At 40.7% G+C, this 24,435-nt stretch overlaps 2 protein-coding genes and 1 long non-coding RNA gene across 3 annotated transcripts in view; 2 read left to right on the top strand and 1 right to left on the bottom strand.

The window, feature by feature from the left end:
- Window positions 1–689: 689 nt before the first annotated feature.
- The window catches only part of LOC146635716 (polymeric immunoglobulin receptor-like), a 44,864-nt gene continuing 21,118 nt past the window's right edge, over window positions 690–24,435 (bottom strand). Inside the window, exons 3-5 of the mRNA XM_085350198.1 lie at window positions 7,487–7,807; window positions 6,392–6,579; window positions 690–776 (exon numbers count right to left, since the gene is read on the bottom strand). Of these exons, the coding sequence (XP_085206324.1) occupies window positions 690–776; window positions 6,392–6,579; window positions 7,487–7,807 (596 nt within the window). The remainder of the gene's footprint in view (window positions 777–6,391; window positions 6,580–7,486; window positions 7,808–24,435) is intronic.
- On the top strand, window positions 12,710–14,517 carry LOC146635719 (tripartite motif-containing protein 16-like). Its single transcript, XM_085348336.1, has one exon. The coding sequence runs from the start codon at window positions 12,731–12,733 to the stop codon at window positions 14,426–14,428; it is 1,698 nt and encodes a 565-aa protein (XP_085204462.1). The 5' UTR covers window positions 12,710–12,730; the 3' UTR covers window positions 14,429–14,517.
- LOC146635718 (uncharacterized) overlaps window positions 21,990–24,435 on the top strand; it is a 10,008-nt gene continuing 7,562 nt past the window's right edge. The window contains exons 1-2 of the long non-coding RNA XR_014905268.1: window positions 21,990–22,160; window positions 24,267–24,427. This is a non-coding gene — a long non-coding RNA (uncharacterized LOC146635718). The remainder of the gene's footprint in view (window positions 22,161–24,266; window positions 24,428–24,435) is intronic.

The raw sequence follows: 24,435 nt of genomic DNA, 5'->3' as shown, positions 1-24,435 counted from the left end.
ACATCTGGTTTGACTATTCTTCACCTGTAGTTTGAATGCTGAACATTTGCCTGTTTAAATCATAATAATTGTCACTATACAGAGATGTGCTTCTGAATGTGGACGATGTGTCTTCTGCATGCAGTAATGCAGTTCTGCTTGTGTTGAGTGATGTAAACAACTGATCGATCTAAACTCTTTTTAAACGTCAAAGTTGATCATTAGATTTTTTATGACACAACAGTGGCGAGTGTTCCCACCTTCTGCTCTTTGTAACTTAACGCGATCTTTCCGTTTTCAAGTTTTGGACATGATTTTGGAGTATATCTACACAGTAGCGATTGACCGCAAAATAAAGCTACTGGAAATGTACAACCCTACATACGGTCTCAAACCAGGAAGTTAGCATTTTCTCGTGCACAGGGTCTATTCTGCAATTCTCCAGTTGAGGTGCTTGATCAGATTACTGGAATGCAAAACAAACAGCAAACAACACAAACAAACAACAAATCTCCAGAAGCAAAGTTAGATAATTATCTGCTATCAGATATTTATCATAAGTAAGCACATAGATGTATAAATCATACAGTAGACAACAATGAATGAAATAAAACCAAATGTTTACAACATTTTTCAGTTACGGTTGGGAAATAATGGATTTGTGAAATCACAAATCTCAAAATTCATTTTTACTTTTTAGATTTTGCTCTTTAATAATGAAGAGTGGGTTTTGTCCTGTTGCTTTTGGACTCTTTGTGTTTGATGGTTGGATCCCAGTTCTCATGTGTTACAGATAACTGAAAAAAAAGACAATAACCTCCTGCAGCATCACAGTTTAATGCAAATTGAACTTTAAAAAAAACAGAAGCACAAAGTTTATTCAAGAAAAACAAACAAACCAAAAAAATGTAACATTATAAATATCATAGGAAGTTAAACAGGTTTGCTTCAGAGCAGCATACATGTACTACAGTGTCTGGAAACAGAACTAAAGGGGCTTTCACACTTTTAGATATGACATCCTGAAATTATGATGCTGTGGAATAACCTCAAAGGACCAAAAAATATGTTGTATGCATTTATATCTACATAATTATAAAAATATTTCTGTCTGGTATTAAAATTGTTCACTTTGTCTTCACCTCCCACTGCTGGTAAAGACTACTGTTAAGATGTATCTGTCCCACTGCGCAAGTGTCCAGTGAAGGGGGGCATGGCTACGCGCAGGCGGGAAGGGGGAGTAGAAGTTTTGGAGGGTCAGTTTTTTTTGTGTGGTTGAACGAAAGAAGGCGACCATTAAAGTTGGAGTTAACATACCAGTTGTGTGATTATTGGACTAACATTGGTAGCAGAGGATGGCTGCTGCTGGGAATTACAAAGTGCCACCATCGTTCGATGAGAAGACATCTTATGAAAGTTGGAAAAATGAAATTGAAATCTGGAGACTCGTTACAGACTTGGACAAAAAAAAAATCAGGCTCTAGCAATTACTTTGTCGCTATCGGGAAGAGCGAGGGAAAACACACTGGAAATCGCAGCCCACGACCTCAACACTGATACGCGGATGGATGTTCTTCTAACCAAACTGGACTCTATGTTTTTAAAAGAAGAAAAAGATCGACAGTATGAAGCTTACACAGAATTTGATCGGATCAACAGACAAAGGTGCACGTCGATGGTGGATTACATTATCGAATTTGAACGACGGTAGGCTACAAGATACGCAAGTTCAAAGTGGAATTACCAGACGCAGAGTTAGCATTTAAGCTGCTAGACATCACGGGGCTAAATACTAAAGACAAACAGCTAGCACTTACCGCTTGTTCCGCCATCTCTTTTGATAACATGAAATCAGCCTTGAAAAGGATTTTCTGAGATAACGTCTCTTCGCCACAAGAGGGCGATTCCGCTTACTTCACAAAGTACACAGGCAAGCGTGAACGTAGTTCAAACTCAGAGCAACCCCAAAGAATAGCTGCAGGGACTAATCCACTTGACAAATATGGGAGGAGAATAAGATGTGCAGTATGCCAAAGTACGTATCACTGGGTAAAAGATTGCCCTAACAAAACAGAACATGTGAAGTTAGCAAAAGCTGAGGGATCAAAGAGTGATGTTGAAGAATGTAATATTACTCTGTTTTCGAATGAATCACCCTCTGATACACAAATCTTCATGATGGAAGCTTTGGGGTCTGCCATAATTGACACTGCTTGTACAAGAACTGTGTGTGGAGTGAAATGGCTTGCAGATTATGTAAGTTACCTCAGAAAGAGTTGCAAAAAATAAAAGATGAAAAGAGCACAAGGCCGTTCCGCTTTGGTGATGGAAAAAATGTTCAATCCACAAGAAAAGTGACAATTCCAGCAAAAATAGGACAAACTAGATGCAAGATAGAAACAGAAGTTGTTCCAGCAGATATACCGATGCTTTTAAGCAAGACTTCATTAAAGAGAGCAAGTGCAGTCTTGGATATTGCTCAAGACAAAGCAACAGTATTTGATCAACCTGTAAAACTTGAACTGACATCTTCTGGACACTATTGTGTAAACTTGAGAAATGAGAGCAACCTTAATAAAAATCAGCTAGAGAAAAGTGAGACACCTAGTGATGAAGATGAAATTCTCATTGTGACAGAAAACATGACAACAAAGGATAAAAAGACAGTCCTTCTTAAACTACACAAACAATTTGGACATGCATCAGTTGTTAGACTGCAAAAACGTCTGTCTTGCTCAGGCAATAGTGATGATGAAAGCATTACAATCCTGAAGAATATTATAAAAAAAACTGTGACACATGCATCCGATACGGTAAACCAAAACATAAGCCTGCAGTGGGTTTACCCATGGCTTCAACATACAGTGAAACTGTTGCAGTGGACCTGCATGAGCTTGAGCCGGGACTGTGGTATCTACATGCCATTGACCATTTCACAAGATTCAGTGCAGGAAGTATCATCACCACAAAAAGACCCAGGGAGATAGTGAAGCACTTTATCCACTGCTGGATAAGCATTCACGGTCCACCGCGCAGACTATTCAGTGACAATGGCGGTGAATTTAATTATGAAGAAATAAGAGACATGGCGGCGAAATTGTCACGGCGAGTGAGAAGAGCCGTGTGGAAGAAATGAAGGAGGATCCAAGCGCAGGCAGTCGTGAAGGTCGTTTATTGAATAAATGGCAAAGGAAAAATGGCAAACGAAGACAAACTAAACTATACTGGAAAACAACTGAACTACAGCGCAGAAACCAGAACACGAACATGAACATGAAGGAGCAGAGGCAGACAATGGTATACAGCAGGGAACACACGGATGAAACATGGTGAACACACAGACGGACCAGCAACTACAATGACAGAGGACACGACTTAAATATACACAGAGAAACACAGGGGAATTAAACACAGGTGGTGGACACAGCTGGGAATAATCAACAAGACGAGACAGAGGTAAAACTGAACACACTCACATGAGACGCAGACCTTCACAATAAAACAGGAAACGAGAACACTACACCAAGACGCAGACCTGACACTGAGAGACAGACAGACAGAGAATGACACATGGAACCTGAACTAAACTAAACGTGAGATACAACTGAGAACAAATCCTTAACATGAATAAACAGAAACATAGAATTCTAATAATAATCATCATTATAATAATAATAATAATACTCATAGCGCCCAAAACCACAACAATCATTCAAAAATAAACTAACAATCAAAACTCAAAATACTGGGTCGAAACTGATCCAGAACCATGACAGAAATTTAACATTGAGGTTAACACCACTGCAGGGTACAGTCCGTGGAGCAATGGCTTGCTTGAAAGGCACAAATCCTTACTGAAATGTTACTGAAGGTAAAGAGAGACAATGAGCGTGACTGGAAAACTGCTCTGGACTGGGCTTTGATGGCAAAGAACTGTATGCACAATGTACATGGCTACAGTCCCTACCAACATGTCTTTGGACAAAATCCAAATCTGCCTTCAGTCCTTACTGACAGACCCCCAGCTTTGGAAACTGAAGTGAGTACATGGATTGCCCAGCACACTGCAATGTTGCATGCCATGAGACGAGCTTTTACAGAGGCTGAATGCTCTGAATGGATACGAAGAGCCCTTCTCAAACAGCTGCGATCCATTGATGACAAATATAAAACGGGGGACGAAGTCTATTATAAAAGAACAGACTGTCATGAGTGGAAAGGTCCAGGAGTGGTCATTGGCCAAGATGGTGTAGTAATATTTGTCAGGCATGGAGGAACCTATGTCAGAGTACACCAGTCTAGGCTCAGAAAAGTGGATGAACCACAAGTGAACATGGAAGAAACCGAAGAGGAAAATCAGAGTAAAACAGATTAAAATCTTTTAAAGACTTTCATCTGTACTTGGTGAGGAACACGATTTTGAAAACGAAAATGGGGAGATGGCACCAACTAACGGTGAACCACTTGGCAGTGCAGAAAATGAACCGCTCGGTACTGCAGAAAAGAGCGAGTCCTCTGATCCAATACAACCTGGAGAAAGAGATCCCATGCTCTCTCACTCAACTACAGATATAGAAAGATCAAAACTTAAAGTTGGACAAATAATTAAATACACAGACAAAGAAACAGGTCAAACATATGCTGGAAAAATAATCAATCGAGCAGGAAAAGCCACAGGGAAAAACAGAAAGTGGTACAACGTGGAATACAGTGAGCTGGAGGAAATTGCTGCATCCATGGGTTCCATTAATGTGGAGCAAGTAAACAACCTTCAAGTGACACGGTCTGAAGATGCCAAGTCATGCACAGATAAAAACAGAGATGAAATATTAGTGGTGAAGGAAGACATCTTCTCACAAGCCAAACAAACTGAATTTGACAACTGGAAAAGAAACAATGTGTTTGAAGTGGAGAAAGATAAAGGTCAGAAATGTATATCAACAAGGTGGATATGCGCACTCAAGGAAACACCAGGGGGCATTGTTCCCAAAGCTAGACTGGTTGCAAGAGGCTCTGAAGAAATAAACACTCAAGGACTTTCCAAAGACTCACCAACATGTTCAACCGAGTCCCTGAAGATGGTCATAGCAGTAATATGTCAAAATCAATGGAAACTGAACTCTATGGACATTAAAGCAGCTTTTCTGCAAGGTAAAGATTTAACCCGAGACGTGTACATCCGACCACCTAAAGAAGCACAGAGCAAAGGAACTATATGGAAGTTGAACAAATGTGTTTATGGCCTGGCAGATGCTTCATTATTCTGGTACAACAAGGTGAAAGAAACCATGCAGAAGCTGGGGGGGGCACAGTGTCAAAAGTTGATCCGACTGTCTTCTACTGGCTAGATGATCTCTGTAAGGTGACAGGAGTACTTGCATGTCATGTAGATGACTTTATGTGGGGTGGTTCAGACATGTTCTCCACAGTAGTCATCCCCAAACTGAAAGCTACTTTTCAAGTTGGATGAGAAGAACATAACAGCTTCAACTACATCGGGATGGAGGTTCACTCTCTTCAGAATGAAATACAACTACAACAAGATACGTACATAAAAAACCTACAGCCTATTCCTATTGATCACACGAGAGCACCACACCGGGAGGCTTCTTTAACAGATACAGAGATGGACATGTTAAAATCCAAGATTGGACAGATACTGTGGGTAGCAAGACAGAGCAGACCCGACATCATGTGTTACATTTCCATCCTGGCATCAAGCACAAAACATGCTACTATTCAGACAATGCACTGCACAAACAAACTGATCAGAAAACTTAAATCGGAGGAGGTTACGCTGAGGTTTCAGTTCTTGGGTGAAAGCAAATCCCTCAAATTAGTGGTGTTTAGTGATTCCTCCATGGGAAACCTCTCAGACGGAGGACACAAGGTGGACATTTTATCATGTTGATGGGAGAAGGTTTTTGCCCATATGTGGGCAGTTGAAACGGATCAGGAGGGTGGTACGGGGTACACTAGCAGGAGAGACTTTGGCCCTTGCAGATGGGATCGACAGTGCTGTTTTTCTGGCTGCACTCTATTCTGAGCTCAGCACTGGTGGTGGTACACACAACATCTTGCCAATCTGCAATCTGTCCCACTGCGCAAGTGTCCAGTGAAGGGGGGCATGGCTACGTGCAGGTGGGAAGGGGGAGTAGAAGTTTTGGAGGGTCAGTTTTTTTTGTGTGGTTGAACGAAAGAAGGCGACCATTAAAGTTGGCGTTAACATACCAGTTGTGTGATTATTGGACTAACACTACAAGGATATTATTGAAGAAACCATAATAACAGGTAACATCACCTCTTTTCAATAAAATTTAACTAAGAAAGTCACACTGACAGCATGAATCAACAACACTCACTGAAACCTGCAACAACAGACAAGTGATGAAAACAAGTGACACAAACTCACCTCCATGTTTGTGTCATTTTCTCTGGTGTTCAGTCCAAAGTTCCTCCTTGTCTTACTAATGTAGCAGAGCATGAGGAAAACAGCCATCAGCAAAACACCATCCACGGACGCACGCACAACCAGAAGCCAGGAGGAGTCAGGACAATGTGTAGAGACTCCTGCAGTGACACTTTCACTCTGTGTTGTTGCTGTCTGCAGTGTGGAAGCAGGTGGGTTTGAATCTGTGAACAACAAACAGAAAAAATATCAATACTAAATCAATAGCGATACAGACAAATGCAGTAAAACGAATCATATCATCATACAGGTAAATACAAACATGTATGAAGCACTAAATGCAGCATTAACATGAAGCTTATGAGTAAGTTCAATAGGGAAGATCTGTAATCACTCAGCTGCCTGCTTTCCTGTTCTTTACATCATTATTACTTTTTCAGATAAACCACAAAGTCACATTCAGTGTCAGTGTCATCAGATCAGCTGATGGATAAGCTGATACTCTTTTACACATTAGACTGGGAAATCTCATATAAAGCATATAAAGCGCACTACATCTGTTTTCACCTGCAAGAGTAGAAACACTCAGCTTTAGTGAAAGATGATGATGATGATGATGATGATGATGATGATGATGTTTTGACCTCAATTTTAGCTCCATCATCACAACTTTATAAACATGATTCAAAGTGGAGCTCACACTTCTTAAACACACATAACCTTAGATTTCAAATAGTTAAAAAACTTTTAATAATATAAAAAGTGATGTTTTGTATATAATATGTGCTCTGATTAAAAATTATTAGTGCACATTATGATTGTGAAACTTACTGTATTTAAATATCTGTATGTTTTTTAAAGCTTCATAAGAAATATGGTTTATATTTGTGAATGAACAGAGGAATAAATTTATCAGCACAACAGGAAATTAATACTCTGAGATCGGACATCCAGACTTCAACAATTTGTCCTTTATTTGATGTTAGAAAGGTATAATGATGTCTCAACCAATCAGCTGATCTCTGGCAGTAACAGCAATCTCACCTCAAAACCACCAAAAGTTAAAAGTTATTTTTACTATTTTGAAAAGAAACTTACCATCAATGACAAGAACATATTCATTCGCATATGAATCAGGAGACAGAGGGTTTCCATAACCACAGATGTACTTTCCTGTGTCTGACTTGGACGACTGTGTGATGGTTGCATACAGTCCGTACACAGATCCTGGTCTGTATTCAATGCTGTATCTGCCACTCTCAGATTTGTTATTGGTTGTGTCAATGAGGATCTCCCCTTCATTCTTACACTCATTCTTACAAAAGAACTTCCTGTGTCCATACGTGTTGTTGGAACATACCAATGTGATCTTTTCTCCCTCAGTTTGTGTGCGATAAAAACCAACGTTTTTATCCAGATCTGTGAAATAGAAGAACATTAATTAGTCTGAACTGAACCAGTTTGTGGGGGAGGTGTGGTCCCTGGCTCAGCTGCAGGGGAGGAGTGGGGCAGTGAGCTCAAGGGGGCAGTGCCAAGGAGGCTGGAGGGACAGGTGGTGGTCATTTAACCATTGAGGTTTCTCCCTATATATATAGTGAAGGCGGAGACCTGAGAGAGAGAGTTTGTGTGCTTATGAGTTATGTGCCGAAACGTACAGCCACGTGTGTGGCACTTCAATAAACACCCCACAAGCATACAACATACAACATACTAGTGTGTTGGGTCATTTTTTACACTGTTGTATTATGATTATATTTCATGGATCAAATGAGCACAGTTATCATTTCATAATCAATCAGAAAAATCTGAAAAACACATTCTTACCTGATCCTCTGAGAATCAAAACTTGTTGTTGCATATTTAATGAAGCCATGCAAAACGTAACATTCATACTATGAACTTAGAGGGCAGCGTTATAGTTATAGACCCTGGGAGTTCACTTGTCTTATTTTTTGAGGCATTTCTCAGGACTCACAGCTTGAAGATGAGCCTGTATATAAAAAAGGTGACTAACTTCTTTTTAGCATGATGACACTCTTGGAAGATCATCAACTTTTTAGGTCAAACATTTCTTCTGTTACTCTCCATCATAGGAATTAAATTAGTAGATTTCATCTATTTAAATCATGATGTAAACCATGATACTGATGCTCAAAATCAGTTATAGACAAAAGAAAATCTGAACAAAAGCAAGATTTTGCTTTAGACTTTGATAGTTGGAGGTGGTGTAAAACTCAGTTTTAGCAGAGCCTAAATTTGAATCAATAAATCATTGAATATTATTGTAGGCTTTACACTGAGGTGCTAAAACGTTATCTTAGTACAGTTGTCACATGCCATATAACATGGACACTTAAGTGCAATAACAGGTAAAATGTGCTTGTATTTATTGATTGAACAGGTTGATCTAAAAGTGGTCCACATTACTAAATTAGACCTGGGGGGTCTCCACATTTTCAATTCCACCCACCTTTAGTAAAAACTCACCATTTGAAACTCTGACCTCAAAGTCAAAGTATGAATCTGGAGCAGAAGATCTTCCCAAACCACACCTGTACATTCCTGCGTCAGACTTGATCATTTGTGAGAAGCTTAAAAACACAATTCCTCTTCTTGGAGATCCATCTTTATACTTCATGCTGTATCTGCCACTCTGAGCTGTGCTTCCATCTCACATTTTTCCTTACAGAAGAACTTTGTGCTTCCAGACAAAGATAAGTTGCAGTTAAGCGTGCCATTAAATCCTTCAGCTGCAGACCAAATATTATGTTTTGCCTTGACGAGCCCAGCTGGACCTGTCAGATGAAAAATAATAATAATACATTTAAAAGAAGATGGATAATCACAACATTATTTAGTGTATGTAGATAAATGTATTTCATAAAGTGTTTTATAAAGTTGAGTATATTTTGAATTAAAGAGCAACATTAAGATCATCAGTCCTCACCTGACAAGAAGCAGAAGAAGAGAAAATGGAGGATTTTCATTCTGATGCAGAAAAGTCGTTAAACTTCAGAAGAACAGCGTCTGACTCTTCACTCTGTCAGATCATCAGAAAACTGAAGTTACTGAATGAGTTGTTTCCTTTTTATCACTTCCTTTAACTTTTTTTGGATCCATCCATCACACGATGATGTAGATCAGTACTGTGAAGTTTCCCTGATGCCGTAAGTGTGAATGAAAAGAGTTTCAGACCAAATTTGACTTTGAAAACCTGACGACAGCTGGTTCAACCTCTGAGAGCAACACATGAAGCACATTGATTTTTTTTCTCCAGGTTATAAAATGTTCCTGGCATTTTATTCTCATCTGAATATTGTGTTTGGCTTAAGGAATAAAAAGGATATTTATTTATTTATTTATTTATTTATGAATCACCATCATTTCTTGATGTTGCACTCTGAGATTATTTAACATTAAATACTCAAAATAAATCATAGAGTTGATATAAAGCTAAAAATATCTGATCAAATCATCCCATGCAGAAATCTTACAAACTGAATTTATAAGCAACAACAAAAACCTCTCACCAGCTTAACAGATGGATAAAACTAGAGTCCTCACTGCAGGGCCCGGGTCTGATTCTGCCTCCGACCATTTCCTGTGTCATTTCCCCTCACACTCTCATCACCCTCCTGTTTCCTTTCTGTGCTATCTAAAAAGCAAAAATAAACAACATCTCAAAGCTGACTGTTTTCTTAGGAATAAAGAGGCATATTAATTAATTTGTTTAGAAATCAATTTTTTTTTTTTTGCTGTCTCATTTTGACATTATTTTATATAAAATATTGAAAGTAAATGGCACAATTAGCCAAATGGCACAAAATTGAAAATGGATTTAAAGTCTTTCTTTGAACATGAACCCTTTTGTAATCTCTGCAGAGGAAAACACATATCCCTGTTATGTAGCAAGAACAGCAGGCTAAACAGAGATACCCAGAGATGTATTTCTCTACCTGATAGACAACAGTAAACCATTTAAAATATAAAATTAAAAATATTCGATCATATTATTTCATGCAGGAATCTTACAAACTGAAAGCAACAACAACAACAACAACCTCTCACCAGCTTAGGTAAAGGAAGAAATTACAATGAAGGTAAAAATAAATACTTCTGTTGTCTCCTTCCTGGTGGTTTGAGAGTTCTTTTGAACTTCAGTGAAATTTACCAGTTATTAAAGTAAGAACGAGCCGCTAGAACTCAGTTATGCTCACCTTCACCTTCACTGTCTGCTAGCTTCAAAGAAGCTTGCATAAAGTCTCTGTCTAGGCCGTCATAGTTGGAGGAGGGAGTGGGTTTGACTCACTGTCATTAACTCACTAACTCACTGTCAGACTGAATTGACAGTGTTGTTATAGTTAACCTGGCTGAGCAGATGACCAATGTAGTGAAGGTTATAGTCCTCACTGCAGGGCCTGGGTATGAATCTACCTCAAACCATGTCCTGTGTGTCATTTCCTCTCACACTCCCCACCCTCCTGTCTACTAAACACCACAACATTACTGCCAGCTTGATTATTAAGTACCCATACAGCCAGATCCATTTATTTGTTGTGTTTATTTGTTACGTTGAGCTGCAGATGATTCTGCTTGCACCATGTGACAAAACAGCCCAGTATTCAGCCTCATCACCGTCACTGTGTCACAGTCAGAGACCAAACCAGACAAACGGACTCAATTGCAGATACAAACAGAGTCACTGGGAAACATGATAACAAGAAGTTATTTACAAACACAGAATCACAGCTATGATGTGACTATGAACTGTGAACCATGATGTACGTGAGATTCTAAGAAGTAGTTTAGCAAACGTGAACTGTACAACAAACATGAAGTACTAGGAAACTATACACATATGAATTCTGTGACGTGGGGAAAAGGGAAGTCAGGCTGAGGGAACGAAACCAGGAGACTTTTGAGTCACTGTAACGAGAGGAGATAAAGTTCAGAAGGTGTTTTTCTGCAGGTCAGGAAAGACCAAATATGGACAAGAACTGTGTTACTTATTGTAGGTGGAGGATCTGCATGAGAGGGGTAAGTGTTCCGAGTGAGGCGGTGATGGTTCCAGCCGGTGATGATCTGCAGATCATCACCGGCTGGATACCATGGTATACCACCGGTATGTGTACCACCGGTTGTATACACATGTGTATACACATGTGGTATACCCATGTGGTATACCACATGTGTATACACATGTGGTATACCACATGTGTATTTTAGCGCCCTCTGTAGTTGAACTGTGGAAGTGAAACAGAGCCACAGCCTGCACACACACAGTTTAACACATGAGTAACTGCACAACATGCAGAGCAGGAGTGAACATGCTGCAACACTTCAAACTGATCATAACTGTGTCAATAAAACCATGAATGCTGCCAAACTGCTCAGTGTATGACTCAGACTGATAGCTGCTCCCTTCTCTCTGACACACTGTTGAGTATTTCATATATTTAACCACTTTAACAACGCTGACCTTTGACCTATTCTGGTATTAGTTACAGTTGTTATGGCGATCCTTGCTGACCTCTGATGTTAAAAACAGTATGAGGCTGTGAGCAGGTTAAGAGGCTCATATCTGTGCAGTTTCCTTCATTGATGTAGAGGTGTGTGTGTGTGTGTGTGTGTGTGTGTGTGTGTGTGTGTGTGTGTGTGTGTGTGTGTGTGTGCGTGTGTGTGCGTGTGTGTGTGTGTGTGTGTGTGTGTGTGTGCAGACAGTGAGCAAGAAGACGATGCAGAGGATGATGAAGGTAAAGAGAGCAAAGAAAATGAAGGTCACCCTGAGGGTGGTGAAGGATGAGGAGAGGACAGATTTCTTACATTTCAATTCTTTAGCTTTTTTATACCAGGGGAATCATAAATACTTCAGTGATGTAAATAATGCTCTCAGAAGCTGGAAACTCCAAGCAAAACTCACTGAACCATAAATAACTGTAGATCACAATATGATGAGAAATGAGGCTGAAATGTGAGGAGGTTTCAGACGGTGCAGACTTATGGACGTATCATAGATTTGTATTAAATGTGGTTTATGAAAAGTTCATTACTGCTTTGTAGATTTGCCCTCATTAACATATTGTCTGACCTGCTGACTTACACAGGTCAGCTTCACTGTTTGATTCTGAGCTGAGCTGACACAGGCTCTGTGATCTGCTGTAAATGAAAAGGGTTAAACACACAGTATCGCTCTCAAACAGCTCCTCTTCCTGGAATGAGACACAGCCTGATAAACAAGACAGGCTCCATTCACTGCAGAAACATGTTGTTGAGATCAGAGCTCAGACTAGTTTCAGTTATAAGGAAGAGAAACTCCCACAGTCACTGACACTGAGAGGAGAAATGGCACAGAAAGGAGTTCAGCTGGACCGAGAAACCTTCTCTTGTTCCATCTGTTTGGATCTACTGAAGGATCCGGTGACTACAGCCTGTGGACACAGCTACTGCAGGAACTGTATTAAAAGCTTCTGGGATGAAGAGGACAGGAAGGGAATCCACAGCTGCCCTCAGTGCAGGAAGACTTTCACACCGAGGCCTGTCCTGGAGAAAAACACCATGTTAGCAGCTTTAGTGGAGCAGCTGAAGAAGACTGGACTCCAAGCTGCTCCAGCTGATCACTGCTATGCTGGACCTGAAGATGTGGCCTGTGATGTCTGCACTGGGAGGAAGCTGAAAGCCATCAAGTCCTGTTTAGTCTGTCTGGCCTCTTACTGTGAGAAACACCTCCAACCTCACTATGATGCAGCTCCGTTAAAGAAACACAAGCTGGTGGCCCCCTCCAAGAAGCTCCAGGAGAACATCTGCTCTCGTCATGATGAGGTGATGAAGATTTTCTGTCGTACTGATCAGCAGAGTATCTGTTATCTCTGCACAATGGATGAACATAAAGGCCACGAAACAGTCCCAGCTGCAGCAGAAAGGACTGAGAAGCAGAAGGAGCTCGAGGTGAGACGACTAAACATCCAGCAGAGAATCCAGGAGCGAGAGAAAGATGTGAAGCTGCTTCAACAGGAGGTGGAGGCCATCAATGGCTCTGCTGATAAAGCAGTGGAGGACAGTGAGAAGATGTTCACTGAGCTGATCCGTCTCCTCCAGAAAAGAAGCTCTGATGTGAAGCAGCAGGTCAGATCCCAGCAGGAAACTGAAGTGAGTCGAGTCAAAGAGCTTCAGGAGAAGCTGGAGCAGGAGATCGCTGAGCTGAAGAGGAAAGACGGCGAGCTGGAGCAGCTCTCACACACAGAGGATCACAACCAGTTTCTACACAACTACCCCTCACTGTCAGCACTCAGTGAGTCTACACACTCATCCAGCATCAATATTCGTCCTCTGAGCTACTTTGAGGATGTGACAGCAGCTGTGTCAGAGACCAGAGATAAACTACAGGACATTCTGAGAAAGGAATGGACAAACATCTCACTGACAGTCACTGAAGTGGATGTTTTACTGTCACCAGCAGAGCCAAAGACCAGAGCTGGATTCTTAAAATGTTCACGTGAAATCACACTGGATCCAAACACAGCAAACACACATCTGTTATTATCTGAGGGGAACAGAAAAGTAACATTTATGGAACAACAACAGTCTTATTCTGATCATCCAGACAGATTCACTGGATGTCTACAGGTCCTGAGTAGAGAGAGTCTGACTGGACGTTGTTACTGGGAGGTGGAGTGGAGAGGGGGAGGAGTTTATGTAGCAGTCGCATACAAGAATATCAGCAGAGCAGGGGGGGGCTATGAATGTTTATTTGGAAACAATGACAAATCTTGGGCATTATATTATTACACAAACAGTTATAAATTTATTCACAACAATGTCCAAACTGTCCTCTCAGGTCCTCGGTCCTCCAGAGTAGGAGTGTACCTGGATCACAGAGCAGGTATTCTGTCTTTCTACAGCGTCTCTGAAACCATGACTCTCCTCCACAGAGTCCAGACCACATTCACTCAGCCGCTCTATGCTGGACTTTATCTTGGACTTGAAGCCACTGCAGAGTTGATTAAAGTCAAACAGAGAAGACAGGTTCATGTTGATCCCTGACCATTATATGTACTTGTGTAGTTTCTAAATGAGGCTTTACATTTTAGAAGCTGAGAAGTTCAGTGGTCCATTGATGTGTGAAAATAATATTGCACTGATTCAAACTGTACTTACATTTATATACCTTACATCAATATAAATCTGAATTTGTTCTTATGGCTGATAATCATGTGAGTTTAAATGATACTACTCTTCATATTCAGCATGTTTGAAATCTGTCATCAGTCTGGTTAGTGGTTTTATTCTGTAGTTGCTGTAGTGGGTTGTCAAATGCAACAATATATTGGAGCTGCAGTGATTCATCAGTTAGTCAATGATTAGAGAATTGATTGTTTTATCATTATTTTAGTCACATTTAAAGCTGCTTCCAGTTTCTGAAATGTGAAGATTGTTGATTTTCTTGATCATATATGACTGTAAACTTAATGTGTTTGAGGTTTGAATTTTTAAAATGCAACAAAAAAATTTTAATGTTTGAGTTTTTTTTATATTGTTATTATTGTATCTAGAGTGATGACATTTAATGTCATTTTTCAGATACAGAGACACGTGAAGAAGCCAAATCACACAATAATGAAGTGAACACATTTATAGTCAGTGTTCAAGATGATGGATAGAAATGAAAATCATGGAGCATTTATTTTGTGGAGGATAGACATGTTTCTTTGCCCTGAGCTGTGTCTGGCAGGCAGAGTGTCTCCACAAATCTGAATCTTCTGATTTGGAGAAAATGAGCTGAGGGAGACACCTGGTGGACAAACACAGACATGACAGGAAGAAAGACTAAAGTGCAGAGTGGAGACAAACAGCTGGAAATACTTGTTGGAAAGGATTGTCATGCATCAGAAAAACACACAGCACACACTCTAACAGTCCTTTATTTGCACTGAAGGAGACACGTGAAGAAACCAAATCACACAATAATGAAGTGAACACATTTATAATCAGTGTTCAAGATGATGGATAGAAATGAAAATCATGGAGCATTTATGCATTTTTACGTCTGCGTCACGGAAACTGTTCAGCTATTCTCTGTTTATTAGTCTATTTATCAGGAACCTCTGTTAATAATAATAATAATAATAATGGATTGGATTTATATAGCGCTTTACAATGCCACTATTCATTCACATTAGATTTACAGCTTCAGAATAACTTTGTGATGTCAGATTAGAAAGTCTGTGTCCAACCCTGGTGTTTGATCAGATGTTTGATCCCTGCAGGGTTGGAGTTTTTTCTATGAATGTTGAATTTGTTGTATTTGATTTGAGTTAGATTTTTACTGATGAATGATTCATTGTATAAAGTGGATCTACCAACAGTTTATTTCTTTGTTATTGTGATTAAAATGTCAAACAAATTTATTTTCCACTTTTTGTGTGACAGAGGCAGGAATTTCTCTGTCCTGCATGTGGAGAAATCTGCTGTTAAATCAGAACATTAACAGGTTTCAGGTTGTATTCAAACACATATTACTGTGTATCATGTGTCAGCAGGCATGTGTTAACAGGGACTATAAGACACTTTAGTGGCTTTAATGCATATTTGTATGTTTAACACAGTCAGGCGCACAGGTTCTTTAGACTAAAAAGAGGGAGGAGATGTGCTTCCAAGATTTATTATCCAGACAGGGAAAGCAACTTCACATTCAACCATACAGGGAGGAGGAGTTCAGGACTGAGGCTTACCAGCAGGTGAGAATGGTCGACACAAGGGGAAGGCGGATCCATCAAATAAATAAATAAATAAATAAGTAAAAATAGATCAACAGTAACACTGTTTCGTCTTCCGTGGACTCTGTATCTCCTGAATCAGAAAACTCCGCTACTGTGTGTTTGAACTCTAAAGACATTATTCAGAGCGACCCCTCTGTGTCAAGTTGAAAATGTCTTTGTACCATTAACCTAGTTTGCCCAGTGACTGTTACTGCTCCTGAGCTCCGCTCTGCACTTCCAGTTCCTGTTCCCAGGGCAGCTCGGGCCCAGCTTCCCCTTGCACCCTTACAGTGCTAACAGAGACACTGACTCCTGCACCCGTTTCAGTTCCTTGGGTGGGAGCAGCAGAGGTCCAGCTAGCTCCTGCGCCCAGGGTAAAGACAGGAAGAACCCAGCTCGTCCCTGCGCCCGTATCTGTTCCTCGGGTGGGGATGGTTGGTGTTCGGCCAGGCCCAGTACCCATCCCTGTTCCCCAGAGGAGAGCAGCTAAGAGTCAGTTACCTGATTAGTCGCAAGTTCAACAACCATCACGACCACCACTACAACTTTTGTTTCAGCCATTAGCTCATATATCAGCTCAGTTTCCTGTTTTATCACCAGCTCAGCCTCTAGTTCAGTCTCTAGTTCAGTTTCTAGCTCTATTACTTGTTCAGGCTTTAGCTCTGTTTCCAGGTTCCTCTCTAGCCCAGGCCTGTTCACTTGCTGCCATCCTCTGCTGAAAGCTCTGGTGAGCTCATTCAGTCAGCTGAGGACTGCATCTTTCTGACAAAGCTCAGACAGACTGTTAGCACTGTACGTGTCCTGTGCAGCTACAGTTAGCTTCACCTCAGCCGGACTTTTCTGCACCTGCTGGCTCTGCATTCGACTCTGCTGGGGGTTCAGGAGAACTGCTCCGGCACCTCCTCGTCTCCGCTGGCGGCTCTGGTGAGCCCGTTCATCCTCCACCTGCTCAACCATCAGCTCTATCGTCTGCGGCTGCCACGTTGCCATCTGCTCCAGTGGTTACCACACCATCGTCTGGTTCTGCACCCACCAAGCCTCCACCAGTACGCCCGGTGCCCAAGAATCATCGCCCACGCCCACTTCCAGAAAACAACATGGATGTGCAGTTTTTCACTAAAACATGTTTTTATCTCAGATGTAAATTTATCCAGTGAATCGTTGAAACTGTCAAAAATTTGCTTGTTTGTCTTTGTGACATAAACACTCAGTGTTCACAACACTCATGTGTGGAAATGTGCTGATAATGTGTGTTGGGAGCTGATAACAAGTTAAGACAGCCAGCAAATGTGTGCCCTCGATAGTTGTTGTTTTAACAATGCTGGTTAATTCTGTCGTGTTCATGTTGATTCTTAGTAGCCGTGTGTGGTCAGTGTGGTTTGTGCTCGGCTGCAGGGGAGGAGTGCAGCAGTGGGTTCAGGGTGTGGTGTCAGGGGATACTGGTTGTTACAACCAGCAAGCATCATCTAAACACACCTTCCCTCCTTTAAACAGCGAAACATGCTACGATCCAGAGGATTTCTGAAACAGGTTTCCAGCCTTACATTTCCAGTTTGAATTAACGACACATTAGTGAATGCTCTTTATCAGCTTCCAGGCTCAAGCTGAATAAAGTGCACTTTGTTCTGCGTAACGCAAATGATGATGTGGTGCACAATTCCCTGGATCACAGCAAGTCTGTTGCACAAGAGGAGAAACTGTTGATGTGGGAAGCATAAAACAGGCGCGCACTGCTGAGTGTTTTTGTGTGATGGGGATGAAATAAGATGTGTTAACACTCAGAGTCTGACCACTTGTGTCTCATAGCGATCGTGGAAAACACATGACATAAATGATATCATGACCCTGCTCACTTGGTGGGTTTGGGCAGTGTGAATAACCCTCTCAAAGCTGCAGGGGAATCAGCAGGTGTAATGTTGTCACTACTGGAGGTGAAACATTGTCATTGTTTAAAGAGGGAGGATACTTACACACTTCATAAACCAGCATGAAGACTTTTTCCCAGAAACAGAGTTTTGATTGGTGGAATCGACAAACAGTTTGAGGCTGATTTGGCTGATATGGGTGAATATTGTGCAGATAATGATAATGTGAGACACTTACTGACATGTACAGATGGATTTTCTAAGTATGCATGCAGGTGTCTTCAAACCAAGGCAGGAGCATCTGTTGCATCTGCTTTTGAGGATGAGTGAGGGACGTGTACCTGTTAAACTTCCAACAGATGAAGGCGAGGAGTTTAATAATAAACATTTGCATCAGCTGATGGTTCAGTTTAACATCACACATTTCTCTGCATGAAGCCAGATTGAACCAAGTGTTGTGGAGCATTTTAAGAAAAGCTTTAAGGGCCGTATGTGAAAATACTTCACATCTGTTAACTTATGAAGACATGTAAACGTGGTCCAGGACCTTGTGCTGTCAAGGCCAAGTGCTGCAGAGAGGGGGTTTCTCCAGGTGTGTGGTGGAGTGAGGAGAAGAACAACATGTCTAACCTTTCCTTTCCTTTTTCAGAGCAGAGGTGCAGACAGGAGGGCAGGCGGGTGAGTTTTCAAGCTGAGAGGAAGAGCAGCAGCAGCAAGCAGGTAAGTTTCCAGCAGGCAGTGAACAGACAAAGAGGACCAGCATCAAAATTTCCCCTCAGAGGTGAAACAAGATCATGATGAAGAAGACTTTAACACATTGTAAAGGCGGCACCACAGAAGAGGGAGACTTTAATGTGGCTGATACGCAGAGGTGGCAAAAGTACACACATGTTGTACTTAAGTAGAAGTACAGATACCTGTGTTAAAAATGCTCCAGTAAAAGTTAAAGTACTGATTCAATGTCTTTACTTAAGTAAAAGTGAAAAAGTACAGGCTCTGAAATGTACTCAGAGTAAGAAAGTAAAAAGTAGCTGAGCTCTGCCTCATGAGCAGAGAAAAAGAAGGAAAATAAAAAGTGGCTCTATTTTCTGTTGCCTACATTGTAGAGGGCGACTTTGTCTCTAAACAGGAAAATGAGGAGTCAGGGGTTGAAGTGGATTCAGCAGGTGGAGGAACCCTAAGATCAGTTGTAATGGCTCAGTGTCTGGAAAAGAATCATGACTCACATAATTTCTATTGAGAGCTTCAGTAGATTTTCTGAATGTACAGGCTGTGATCAGCTGACTTGCTGCTCTTTGTGGATTTACACAAGTGAATTCAACCAGATGTCAGCTGATGTTTCATTAGTTGAACAGGCTGATTTCCATCCTCTATACTGACAGTAAATTGTTTATGCTGCCTTTATATTAGACACTATTCAGCTGGTATGAAGGTGGAATTCAGTGAATCTAAGCATCATGAGCTTAACTGCAAATTCATCTCTGCTACACTTGATGTAACCAAACTGAGCATGAAGCCACAGCCACTGTGCAGCAGTCACACACTGTTCTGTTAAGTCCATCACAGTGCAGCAAACTAACCTGTTTATCCTGCACTAACATGCAACTTTCAAATAAACCAGTGAGTCTGAAAGGAACTTTTAAAGAACACCGATCACATGACCTGTTTAATTTTGCCTCATTTATTTTCTGGTGAGAAACGCCCCCTGTTGGCTAATGCTCAACTTATCTGTGAGCTCTGATGAAATGAAAATCTGTTACACTGATATTTAGTTTTTATCTTGCAGGTCAGTGAGTGAAATGCACCGGGTAAAATCAACAGAAAAAACTTCACATGTTCTTCCAGGTTCGTAGAGAGGAGCTCATGGTTCGTAGACAGCTGCCAGAGACGGAGAAACGCAAGGACGGGTACAGATAAACTCCTCAGCCTGCAAACATCTAAACATGTTACTGGAGTAACAAAACAACACACTTCACTTTGATGTCAACAGACAATTTTACATCTTGTAGCTGAAAGTGTGCACAGAACAATGATCATGATTTGGATCATAGACGAACATTAACTCTTGATGTGCTGGTGAGCTGCACTGAAACTGTGGCTGCAGACTCTGTCAAGTGTCAAGTGTCTGTTATTGTCATTACCATGTGCAGTCGTACAGTACAGAGTGAAATGACAGCTTTCCTCCGAGGCCCTGGTGCTACATATGACATATAATAGAAAAACACGGGACTACGTAAAGTGCAATCTGCAAAAAACTGCTAAGAAAACAAGACAAGACAGTGCAACACTAGACAGAACAGGGCGACACAGACACAAGACAGAGCAATGGATGTGTGTGTGTGTGTGTGTGTGTGTGTGTGTGTGTGTGTGTGTGTCCAGTCACTGAGTGTTCAGGAGTCTGACGGCTTGGGGGAAGAAACTGTTCCATAGCCTGGCAGTGAGGGCCCGAATGCTCCGGTACCTCTTTCCAGAAGGCAGCAGGGTGAAAAGTGTGTGTGAGGTCCTCCATAGTGCTGGTGGCGTTGCAGATGGAGCGGGTGCTGAAAGTGTCCTTGGTGGAGGGAAGAGAGGCTCCAATGATCTTCTCAGCTGCTCTCACTATCCATTGTAGGGTATTGCAATCCGATATGGTGCAGTTACCACACCAGGCAGTGATGCAGCTGCTCAGGATGCTCTCGACAGTCCCTCTGTAGAAGGTGGTAAGAATGGATGATGGCAGATGGGCTTTCCTCTGCTTCTGCAGGAAGTAGACACGCTGCTGGGCTTTTTGGTTATGGAGCTGGTGTTGAGGGACCAGGAGAGGTTCTCCACCAGGTAGAGACCAAGGAATCTGGTGCTCTTGACAACTTCCACAGAGGATCTATTGATGTTAAGTGGGCAGTGATCTCTCCGTGCTCTCCTGAACTCAACAATCATCTCTTTTGTTTTGTCCACATTCAGAGACAGGTTGTCAGCTCTGAGATGAGTTTGAATCCCTGTGATCTTGACCTCAAGTTCAGAGTCAACTTTTCTGAGATCACCTGTGATTTTCACATTTACCAGAAGTGCAGCTGCTGAGAGGCTGAGGGGTAGCCGCCAAAATGTTTTAGAAGATGAGAAAGTTCATGTGAGACAAGATTCAGCTCTGTTTAATTTTTTTATACTTTTATTTAAAACATATATATGTGTGTGTGAAAAGGTTCTTCCTCAAATCAAATTTTATCGTCACAGGGAGAAGATGATCTGCAGGATCCTGCTGCTCATCATCCTCACCTCACCTCACTCAGGAGCACCAGTTACTGCCATAAAAGACATCTACAGGAAGCGGTGTCTGAAAAGGGCTGGGAGAGTGGAGTTTGACTTGCTGGTTAAATAAAGATTAAAACCAGTGTTGGGTGTATTTAAATTATATTTAAATTATTTAAATTACTTTTCCACTGAAAAAGTAGAGTAACTAATTACTGTTCATTTTTAGGTATTTTAAATACAGTTACTTACAATGTACTTGCGTTACATTGTAAAATAACTAAACTCGCTGAAAATCATTATTTAATTTCAATAATTTATCTTCTAAAGGTAAAAATACTGGATATTCTTGTGTAATTACTACAGAATAATTTATGTTATACTTTGTTATTGCTACAGAAGAATATTTATTTTATTATTTTACATTTACAATTTTTTTTTCCTGTGGACCCTGTGACACCCCATTGAAGAGCCATAAGCTGTGGATCTCTTAAGATGTTGGGTTTGTAAGGCCATGTTACTAAATTTCTATCTATTTCAAAGAGAAGCGATAAAACAAGTTCTAAGCTAATCGACCTGAAGGAGAACACTAAGGTCGGTTGTTGTAAATTTTTAATAGGTTATGAAAAATATTTAAACGGTACGATCGGTCGTTTTTCATTGCGTTCATCATCTGTTTCAGTGAGTTTCAGACTACAGTCGTCTAGAAGGGAATTAAAAAAAACCCGTCGTGACGTAGCTACAGGGCGTGAGCGGCGAGCGCTTCCGTTGTCGGAAGAATAGTCGACATTTGTTCGTCTTTTCCGTAAAGTTCAATATTTTGGACTTCTTGTGGAGTAAAGTGGAGAAAATCGGAGAGCAGTTTCAGAGTTTGTCTGTCTTTTTGCAGACTCCGAGTTTCTTCTGTTTCCGACCTGCAGATACGCAGTAAGTAATCAGCGCACATCTGAAGACGCCTGCATGCACATACCGTCGGTGACTTTTTTTGTAGCGTAATGTTACACCATAAAAAAGTTTAAAATTGATGTTGTTAAACTTAGTACATATATTCGAAAACTTTAAAAGGGTTTGAAACTTTGAAAACGTTTTCGATTCTTCTTCATATCAGAAAAAAAAATACATCCGTCGGTGCAGAAAGTGTCAGTTGTTTTAAACTCAACTACAGCTACATAAAAACGGACAAACGTTAATTCAAAAATAGTCATGCAGTCACGTTATTGATATCAGAGCTGAAATTAGCCAAGCTTAGAGCCGCCGAACAGAACCTTTCGTCAGAATGAAACCGAAAGTTAAGTTAGGTCGCCATTTTCTTCTTCGTGTCCTCAAAGGACACAGACTCACTTTAGTGTATGTAGAAAAAAGGAGAAATTGGTCAGATCATTAGTCCCACCTGTGGTAGACTAACATTTTCGAGTATCACGCTGAATATTCTGTGTCTGTTTTGAATATTGCGGTGTTATTTTGATTTAAGATCTTGACTGTTGGTAGTAGATTACAGTTTATGTAGTTACTAACATAAACAGCGTGAGTAGCCTGGCTGCACGGGAGTGCAAACCCAGTTTGCATGGCTAAAGTAAATGTGACCTGTGAATGTCCTCGGAGGCTTTGCCTTAAGCCGATAATGAGCTATCCTTTTATTTAGCGCTTTTCATTATATTGCATTGTTCCTACCCTGTTTTTTTTTTCGTTGCATACTTCTCGCTTAGGGACCCTAAAAAGCTTGACTGCATTTAGAGGCACTTCAAAAAACAATCTGAGCTGCATGTATGTGTGCAACACTGCTCATAGTGTCTGTAAAGGTTCTCAGTCACCCAGGTCATCGTGTCATAATGTTTTCCGTTTCTTTAACCCTTTAAGACCTACCATAGAACCAAGTTCGCCAGAGCTTATATTATATTTTTACATGCTGTGGAGCCATTTTTGGGAGCATTTCAAGTTGCTATACATCAATACAACCATTATAGCCCAAACTTTAATAATATGTCTGCATTAGGTGCATAGTAATTACATAAATTGCAAAAAAGTGCAATAAACTACAAAAAAATTGAAAATCGTTTTTGTTTTTTTAACATATATTTCTAGTTAGAGAAATTTAAGAGGCTTATCCCTCAAAACTGTAAATACAAAAAAGTTACACAAACTAGTTTCCCACCACAGGAAATTTATTTTGAGTGTCTTCATAGTTTTATTTTTGAAATACACCAATTTTTATATACTGCAGGAAAAACGAAAATAAATATTATAGTGCAAATTTGCAAAATAACAGCATATGCATCAAAATAAACTATTTCCAGCAGTGCAATATGAGTCTTAAGCATCCCAGAAACGACACAGAAAGTCATAAAGTCAAACATAACTTTTTAAAACACATAACAAGTAAAACACAAGCTCATAAGGCCCCGATCGTAAAAAACTACATTTCCGCAAAATGACGTCACTTCCGGTTTCGGGCAGGTCATGCGGTCATGTGATAGTTCGCGCTGATGGACATAGGAAGTGTTACAAACAGCTGATGGATCGGCGAAGCGTGTTTCTGGAATATCATGTTTTTGTTGCTGCAAGTGATTTTTATGCAGTTTTTGCAAAGCTATATGTGGAAGGAAACTGTGACCTAGGACAAGCTGATGGCATAAGATGTAAGTACAACTCCTCCAGTTTCATATGCAAAAAAAATTATTGCGCTAGCTTACTTGGTTGCAGAGCTACCGGGATTTAAAAATAGTTACGCAAAACAGAGCGTGCCCGCTCCGATCGGCTGTAAAGGGTTAAGGTAAATTGCAAAATAAACAAAACCAAATCACATAGTTTGGTTTTGTTTATTTTAAACTGGTTCTTATTTTATTGTTTTGTGTACATTTTGCTTGTGAAAAACTAACTAGTACATTCCTTTTGACTTTTATTACATCACTTACAGTAGACTCTTTAGAGCCACTGGTCATCGGCCTGTTTCAGCAGATGAATTTGATGCAGCAAGAGTTCAGTTGTTATTCTTTTTTGGTGATTTAAATCATATCTTTTGTGTTTTCCATTCAGAAACTGAGTGTGGATGGGCCCTGGTTGTTTGATCTCCTCTTCAGTGTGCTCTCGTGTTTTAAACTGCACCTTAGTGGGAGTGTGTGTAAAGCTCAGATCCAAGTGTGACTTGAGGTGATTCTCTTGGATCGCTCTTCTCTTATTAGCCCATCCACCCCCTGGTAAGCCA

The sequence above is a fragment of the Diplotaxodon limnothrissa genome, linkage group LG3, assembly GCF_057381915.1.
Source record: "Diplotaxodon limnothrissa isolate DT_005_m linkage group LG3, D_limnothrissa_male_GT1.1, whole genome shotgun sequence".
NCBI classification, from domain to species: domain Eukaryota; kingdom Metazoa; phylum Chordata; class Actinopteri; order Cichliformes; family Cichlidae; genus Diplotaxodon; species Diplotaxodon limnothrissa.
This window is presented reverse-complemented; position numbering and strand designations above follow the sequence as displayed.